The following is an 8,337-nucleotide window of genomic DNA, read 5'->3' as shown; positions in this document are numbered from 1 at the left end:
ATTTGAATGCATGAATACTTAAATTGATGTATCGCACATCAATTTTGATAAATTGATATGCGTTAGTTGGATTATTCACAAAGGATTCGCCGCGATTAACTTGCAATCGACGACAGATGGCCGTGGGCGATTTATGGAGGAGTATTCCCTCCCTCCGCCCAGGAACATGCGGTGATAAACATGTGTGGCATATGTCGAACTTCCGTGTCCATTCAATTTTGTCGGCGTACATGCATCGCATCGGTGATGCTGGATACACGCTGGTCACATTCATGATGATACCAGACCTGATATAACACTGGGATACCCGGAAGTGAATCACGATACAATTATCTTCAGTCTCGTTCACGGAACGTCGTAGAGATGGCCTCCGGTGCCCTCAAAGGGAGGTGGCGGGTCCTGAAGCGCACCTTGAACATGAAAACTCCAAGAAGTTGTGGTCGAACTATCGTTACCTGCGTGGTGTTGATCAACCTCACGATTGATGCCGGTGATGTCCTACGACGACCGAATTGACCCATACTTGGGACTTCATGTGCACGAAGATACTTGGCTAGTGGAGACGTCGAACCGTGAAACTGCCCTGCACATGCAAAATGCAATTGACAGTGGTAGACAGCGTGGAGGGGGTCAGGAAAAATATATCAAATGTGAGAGAGTTTATTATGAGAAGCTACAATCTGCAACCCAACAACTGGATACTTGTAATCAGCCAATGAAAATCCACTATATTTCTTATGTCTCTGATTCAAAGTTACTCGATTCATTACTACTACTATCGCTGTCGGAATTGCTGTCACTCTCGCTGTCGCTCACGTTGCCCCATGCGTCCTCGTATTGCTTCTGCTTGATGTACTCCTCGAGTTTGTACAGCTGGCTGTCGGCCTTGTGTATGCAACCCTTGATGCTGCTAACCTTGAGGTCCTCGAAGGCTTCCTTGAGCCGTACCAGGACTTGACGAAACGTCGTGTCTTGGGTGTACTGGCGCCCAACCTTGTCCAAAGTAAAGTTATGTAGATAGTAAATTGAATCACGATAGTACCTGGCACTTGACAATGGCCCACGCAATCTCGATAGGCTGCAGGTCACTGTGGTAAGGAGGCGTGTATGTCACCGTGTGACATGCAGTCCCTGCCATCGCAACAACCTCAATCTTGATTTTGTCGACGTGCACGCGAAGTTTCTTCCACAGTCCTGCTTTTGTTTCATTTCTGAATGAAATTCCATAGGTCGGGAGCTTCATTTCCACACCTGACATATATTTTTAGCATTTTTTTTTGCAATTTATATGGGGAAAGACCCCCTCCACGCTGTGTCGACCACTGTAAACAGTTCATGAAACTATGTACTACCTCCAGACGGAAATAAACCAGCCACAAGAGGAAAATTTGAATACTTTCAACAATTTTTCGAAGTTGAAAAATCCGAAAACACCTCCCGAAAGTACTCAAGCCTGCGAATCCGATTGGCGCAACGAATGAAAAATAAACGCCAATTTAACCAATGCAGGCAACTTTCAAGCCTACTTACTCAATTCAAGATAAATTCATACGGATACACTTGAATTTATCCGAAATTTGTGAATATTGATCATTTTTGAGCGGCAAAATATTCATGGCGCGATTTCCATGAAAGACCTGACATCCGATCAGCGCCGGGCTGTGGTTGACCATCTTCTCTTGCGCATTGTAAAGGGTCCCTGTAAGCTGCAACGTGGTGCGATACAAGACGTCGCTCGCATGTTTGGCCGCAATCGCCATACGATTGCTGACATCTGGAAGCGTGCCAACGTGTCACTGGGCAACGGCGACCTTCCAGCACGTGAGTTGGTCTGCGAGGACGTTTCGAGCCAAAAAAAAGGTCGAGTAGGGCGTAAGCTCAAATACAATGACCTGCCCGAGCGTATCAGAGCCGTACCAGCTGCGCAGCGCACGACTTTGAGCTACGTTGCTCACGCTATTGGCATACCTGTCAGTACCCTTAAGGACTACTACAAACGTGGAACATTGGTAAAGTACAACTCACACGTTAAGCCTAAGCTAACCGATGTGAACAAAACTGCCCGCGTGAAGTGGGCCATGGACTTCGTCCACCCGACCGAGCTCCGATTCCACGACATGTACGACTACGTACACGTTGATGAGAAGTGGTTCAATGCAACTCGAGTCAAGTCTCGCTTCTACCTCCTCCCCGGCGAGACCCCTCCCCATCGCACGACCCAAAGCAAACGTTTCATCACAAAGGTGATGTTCTTGACCGCGGTGGCGCGTCCTAGATGGGATGACGCGAAGTCAGAGTGGTGGGACGGCAAGATCGGGACGTGGCACTTTACCGAGACCGTCCCAGCTGCACGGTCGTCGCGAAATCGCCCAGCCGGCACCTTGGAACTGCGACCCATCAACGTCACCCGACCAATCTACAAGACGATGTTGATCGACAACGTTATCCCAGCCATTAAGGCGAAGTGGCCCGCCGAAAGTAGCCGCTCCGTCATCATCCAGCAGGACAACGCCCCACCACATGTGGCGCCTTGGGATGCCGCCGTTGTCAGTGCCTGCACGTCCGACGGTTGGTCAATGAGTCTCAAGTGTCAACCTCCAAACTCACCTGACCTCAACGTGTTGGATCTCGGGTTCTTTCGAGCCATCCAGTCGCTGCAGCAGACGCATCATTCAAACACCTATCAAGAGATCGTGGACGCAACGAACAAGGCCTGGGACGATGTCGACCCGTGGTCGTTGGAACGCAACTTCCTTACCTTGCAGTGCTGTCTCCGCGAGGTCATCATGGCTGCCGGCGACAACTCCTACAAGGTCCCGCACATGAAGAAAGAAGCCCTGAAGAAGAGTGGGAAGCTACCCGAGTCGGTGATGTGCAGTGAAGACGTCTTCGAAACTGGCCACGGCTTGCTTGCTGACCAAGACATGGCGTTGGTGACGCGTGAGCTGTCCCTCCAAACTGCCACGGACTTGGAAGTGAGCGACATATTGACAGCGCTCGAAAAAGTCGGGATCGATGTGGACGACGCTGACGAGTAGGAGTGTTGGTTCTGCGTCTAAATTCATTTTTATATAGCTTTGAGTATTGAACTGCAGTATAAATAAAAAAAAATTTAAATAGCGAGCTATTTGTATGTATTTGTCTTCATATTTATTATATTTGTGGGGGCTCTCGTGTGGCGGGTTTATTTCCGGCCTTCAACGATTTCGAAGTGGCGGGTTTATTTCCGTCTGGAGGTAGTATATATCAAAGCAGTAGCTAATATTTATGAAAGCGTTAGTAGTATTGACATGCTCATAAGTGAAGTTACATCAACATTAGTAGAACTGTGTCACTTTCTGAATTTATTTCACTTGCTAATCAACTTTGCAGGCGACTCAAATAGGACTTTGTTGAGCGATGCCTGTTCCTTTTGTGCTGCCGCTTTCAACTGCAACATTATCAATTTTGTCTACAAGTGGAGACAAATCCACAACTGGTGCAAGTGGGGTGACGTTTTCGAACCAGTCATAGTAACCAGAGCGCCTACTATTCTGGAAAGTCCCGCCTCCAACGAATCACCCAACGACTTCTTTGCCACGACACCACGTGGAATCGTTGGAGGGTGCGCGTCCGGACGAATTTTGGCAGTGAATGGGATTGATCCTAAACAATGGGGCGTAGGGCACGAAATTGACCGATTTTGGGACCGCCAGGGAAGCCACGAGCGACACCATGACCATTGGTGTCGGTTGGGGGACTACTGGTGCCGTCATCGGAGTCACCCAAGGTCTCGTCAAACGTGTCCTCAAGTGAGTCCATAATTGGCAACGAGTTCATTTCAGAGCATTCCTACAAAATCATAATAATATCAAAGCTACATATCAATATGTATATAATGAACCTGAAAGTATTCAACAAGTATCTGCCAGTGGTATGGGTAGTCGATTGATTCCTAGTTGCAAGTCTCCTCGGTAGCTTGGCACAGGGAACAAATACTCCGTTTTCAACGCGGCGAAGTGTTTCGTCACTTGCTTGACATCGTAATTAACACCAGCCCTAATGTAAAAGCGTGCGGTTACGAAAGCCCACCATGCAGCCTTTTGCTTTGTCGTCTTGCATGCGTTGAACTTGCGCTTCGCTGTCTCGCTGAATCGGATCGCCATAAAATCTGCAATCATCTCTGGTCCATGTGGCTCTCTTCTTGCCCACTGGGGATGCCTTGATCGACGTTTTGGATGTCCTTGGCTTCTCGCTGTCGGGCCGTCTTTGTCAGCCACTTCTGGTTGCCCAAGCTCCGTCATTGTGAGTGATTGTCCTTGAAACTGGCCCTTACCACTGCTACTATCCGTACGTATTACACTGACCAGTTATTTTTTACCGGATTAAGGTAACGCATCAATCATCCGAACGGGTTTTGAAGCAGATTTTGTCGAATTTTTAAAGTCTGGGTGCTTGCGATTCCCATTTAATTATATTTTGCTTTTAGCATATAAAGTCAATACAATTCAAGGACTATATTTTACATATGAAACTACTTCGATTTGGGATGATTTGACATTTGTAGGCAAAATAATATGACGAAACGAAAGCATGATGAAATTTAACGTGCTCATATTTCCCGAACGAGGATAGCACTCAAATTACAGCAGCTGCGGCGGTTTGGACTGACGTGAAATTGTCCTTGTGCGTGTTGCACATGGATCGAGCAATTCGATCACGCATCATGCAAGGAAGTGTGCTTCCAGATATCCGCAGGTAAGTGCGGTACTACACCTACGTATGTAAGCTAATTGACATAATTGACTTGGATTAAGGTTCGCCCTGATGGATACCTTGCTCCATGTTGAAGGATGCACGTCTGCGTTTCCAGCGGTGTGGGTGCACGGAAAACACACATTGGAGGAAAGCTTCTGTGACAAAGCGGAGCTGGGGCCGTTGCTATCACTAATGAAGTCGCATTACAAGGCTCACCCATTTTTGTCGATGCATGTACGCACTAAAATATAAACTAGTGTCTACTAGCGATGACTAGGACATCGCTAGCGACTACTTGAATGCCTAGGCCCAGCTATGTACTCATATTGGCAACTAGGAAGATGCTATGACACCCCACGACAAAGCTCGCGTGTTCTATATCCGCGCTGTGGAAGAATTCTACAAGTTTTGCAAGGAATGCAGCGCGTCATATCTATTTGTGTACATGTTCAACAACTGGTACTCAGAGAATCGATGAGCGAGGTCTCAGTGACCAACTGTATTGGCGACCCTTCGGACCAGTATGATGGCCAAGGCGCACTTTAACTGTCTGCAGTATCGACTCTTAAGATATGGCGGTATCGACTGTTCATCATCTTGATACCTGTGTTCAGGATTTTCAACGACCACGGGTCGATCTTCTTCGCTTTATCATCGTGATAAACATACAAGAATGGTACTTCGACAAGTTCGTCCGCGCAACAGATGAACGAATTTCGTATGGTACAGTGTTACTTTCTACCCATACCATCTTGATATACACTATTTTTACATGCTTCCCACTAGTCCTACGTAGAGTGTCCTATTTATTATTTGTGGCTAGGCCATACTAGCGTCGTCTATGCATGCCCAGTGGAACCTGGCCACAGCTAGGATAATATAGTGATAAGAGTATCGCACATACTCATTGGTTATTTGTAGCACTGCCATCGTGAGAATCCAAGATAAACGCACAGTGGAAAATGTTCGCAACGAAAGCCGACGAAGGCGATTTGAATGGCGTGTATAACCCGCCGGTGCTGTGTTGGACTTGTACCTGTCCTTCGTACGCATACGGCGAATTTCTCGTGTGTAAGCATCGTGTGCATAGATGTATTGTAGCACACAACACTAAGGTAGCAACTACACATTCCACACACTAGGACTTAACGAGACATCCATCCGATTCCACCGCGTTACAATTTGCAGCAGCTAACGCGTGGGTGTTTCCTACGACGAAGGACGAAATGCTGCGGTAAGAGTGCATGAAAAAATCCGCCGACGATGAAGAAAGCGCACTTAGTGCACGACCCGCACTTAACCACGACACTGTCTCGATCATATACGAAGCGCAACTATTGGCATCCGCGGTCGTCGCCCAAACAATACAAGCTGTCGTCGTGGCTCAGCCAGCATGCAAGCGATATCCAGCACGCACAGTTCAACTGGCGAGAGTGCACAAGTTGCTTCATCCACTCCAGTCGTACCGGGAATCGATCCTTGCAGTAAAGAACATGAGAAAAAGGCAACGGACTAACCAGGCCTCGTCGCTAACAGTCGTGTATGAACCGCCTCAACAGTAGGTATTAATAAATGAATATACTTAAAATTGAATCCATGAGTACTAGTTAATATTAGTTAGCTATATGTGTTAATAGTGCGTACTAATACATCACAGTATATACCAGTATTGACTAATCAACACTAGGCAATACTGGGTGCTAGGATGATATGCTACCAATCGATAGGTATTGTGCTTTGCACTTGTTTTGGCGTCGGCTTTACGTGGATAAACGAGTGGTACTTCTGCTGTAACTGTGTTACAAAGTTGAATAACTACCTGGAGTTGTAGCTAATTCACTGGGGGCTTATAAATGTCACATAACTCTGAGCAATAATAATCACATGTGATGCTGGAGCGACCAAAACGCCTTAGCTGTTATTCCATCGCGTAGTACATGCTTCCTGCATGTACTACTCGATGGAACAAGAAGATGGCGTGGTTTTCTACGATGTGGCACCATACGTACATTGCTGTTCGGTAGAACTCCGACGCATGTCCTCGCTGTGTATCATTTATAATATAAAAAGTTATTCATGATGGCCAGTGAATTGTGCGATTTGGTCCCGAGAATAGCAGATATAACTTCGATTTGCACTTTTCAAATGTGCAAAAGCGAGGGAGTTGCATAAACGACCTCCCTATATACGTATAATTACATTCTGCAACGAAACGTGACATCCTAAATCATGGTACGGAATATCTAAAACACTGGAGTCGATGTAACAAACACCCAGGTTTATGGTGTGAATAGCCAAAACGAGTGATAAGCACAATATGTCCGATGAATTTATAGTTCACGGTTACCAATAATTGTCGAAAATCTCGAAGTTAAAGTGTGATTATATTGACTACACCATTTTTCAATTGACTTTTCTCGATGGATTCAGTTGATTTACCATTGGATTGAGTGGCGTGCCCATTCGAATGAATTAGTGCCCAATGGATTTGGTACCCACGTTCGGTGTGCCCATTGGATTTGGCACGACCCCCTCGTGTGCCCATTCGATATGCCCATGCGCCTTATAGAATTGGTTTGTACCCAACCAAACAACCTTTAGATCATTCAAAAGTGTCGTGCTTGCATTCAATTAGGAAAACTCAAAAATGAATTAAATAATTCATCCAAATGATGAAAATAAAACATCGATGTCATGATCGCCTAGAGGCCAACTTGCATGTCCGCCAATTGCTCGGCACGGCCGTAGAAATAATCCAGGCGCAACGCAAAACGCCCCAAGCGGTTCACTTCCACCGCTAAAATTATTGTTAGTCATAGAGACACCATGAGGAACGTACAATCAATGACCTCTTGAGCCACAAATTCGAGGTATTGCATGCGAAACTCTTCACGAGTTTGCCCGTCTGGCGGGGGGCCCATGAACGCAGCAAGGCGTTCTCGAAGCGAGGTTTTCACGTGGGCCTTGAACTCCGACGACAAGTTCTCGATTGGATTGAACATGGGGGAGTAAGGCGCAAGGCGCAGTAATGTCGCAGCTTGGAACTCGGGTTCACTGAACACCGCTGATAGGCTGCAAACACATGTTAAATTCACCAATCACATAAAAGTATACCGTGAGTGACATGGTGCATTGTCTGCAACGACGACGATGTCGTTCAGGCCTCCGTAGTGCACACTTGCGGCTCGAAGCATGGTGCGCAACCATTGATTGGCGTCGGCATGCTTGTACGCACCACGCTTGTGTGTGCAGAAGAAGAAGTTTGTCGTCGAAATGGCACCGATTACGTGCAGGTTCTTTCCCTTCTGGGTCCCGCCACGAACGACCACAGCACGTGTGCCTCGACGAGAGCGAACTTTTGTCCGGCATGTGAATAGGTTGAAGTTCGTTTCATCAATCCAGATGGGGATTTTCCCTTCACCGGACAACGCGCGAAAGGCTTGCACGTACTCCAATCGTTTTTGCTTGAACAGTGGGTCGTTCATTTGCAAGGGTTCATAATGAACCGTCTTGTACGTGAACACGCGTTTGTCGAGTTCACGATGCAAAGTCGATGTGGACACCTCGATGCCCAAACCAAGCGCCAATCGATCTTTGATC

General features: G+C 46.9%; 3 protein-coding genes across 3 annotated transcripts in view; 1 reads left to right on the top strand and 2 right to left on the bottom strand.

Annotated features, from left to right (window-relative positions):
* Positions 1-735: 735 nt before the first annotated feature.
* Positions 736-1,243, bottom strand: H257_11063 (hypothetical protein; the record flags this gene model as incomplete). Its single annotated transcript, XM_009837901.1, has 2 exons — positions 736-993; positions 1,043-1,243. The coding sequence occupies 2 exons, from the start codon at positions 1,241-1,243 to the stop codon at positions 736-738; spliced, it is 459 nt and encodes a 152-aa protein (XP_009836203.1).
* A 3,462-nt stretch (positions 1,244-4,705) lies between these two features.
* On the top strand, positions 4,706-5,397 carry H257_11062 (hypothetical protein; the record flags this gene model as incomplete). Its single annotated transcript, XM_009837900.1, has 4 exons — positions 4,706-4,737; positions 4,797-4,971; positions 5,075-5,196; positions 5,352-5,397. The coding sequence occupies 4 exons, from the start codon at positions 4,706-4,708 to the stop codon at positions 5,395-5,397; spliced, it is 375 nt and encodes a 124-aa protein (XP_009836202.1).
* Positions 5,398-7,439: 2,042 nt separating this feature from the next.
* The window catches only part of H257_11061 (hypothetical protein), a gene marked incomplete at both ends in the record, with an annotated part of 3,503 nt that continues 2,605 nt past the window's right edge, over positions 7,440-8,337 (bottom strand). Inside the window, 3 exons of the mRNA XM_009837899.1 lie at positions 7,440-7,534; positions 7,577-7,809; positions 7,852-8,329. Of these exons, the coding sequence (XP_009836201.1) occupies positions 7,440-7,534; positions 7,577-7,809; positions 7,852-8,329 (806 nt within the window). The remainder of the gene's footprint in view (positions 7,535-7,576; positions 7,810-7,851; positions 8,330-8,337) is intronic.

This window comes from Aphanomyces astaci, assembly GCF_000520075.1.
Source record: "Aphanomyces astaci strain APO3 unplaced genomic scaffold supercont1.31, whole genome shotgun sequence".
In the NCBI taxonomy this organism is placed as follows: Eukaryota; Oomycota; class Saprolegniomycetes; order Saprolegniales; family Verrucalvaceae; genus Aphanomyces; species Aphanomyces astaci.
Note: the sequence above shows the minus strand (reverse complement) of the source record. Positions and strands in the feature narration are given on the sequence as shown.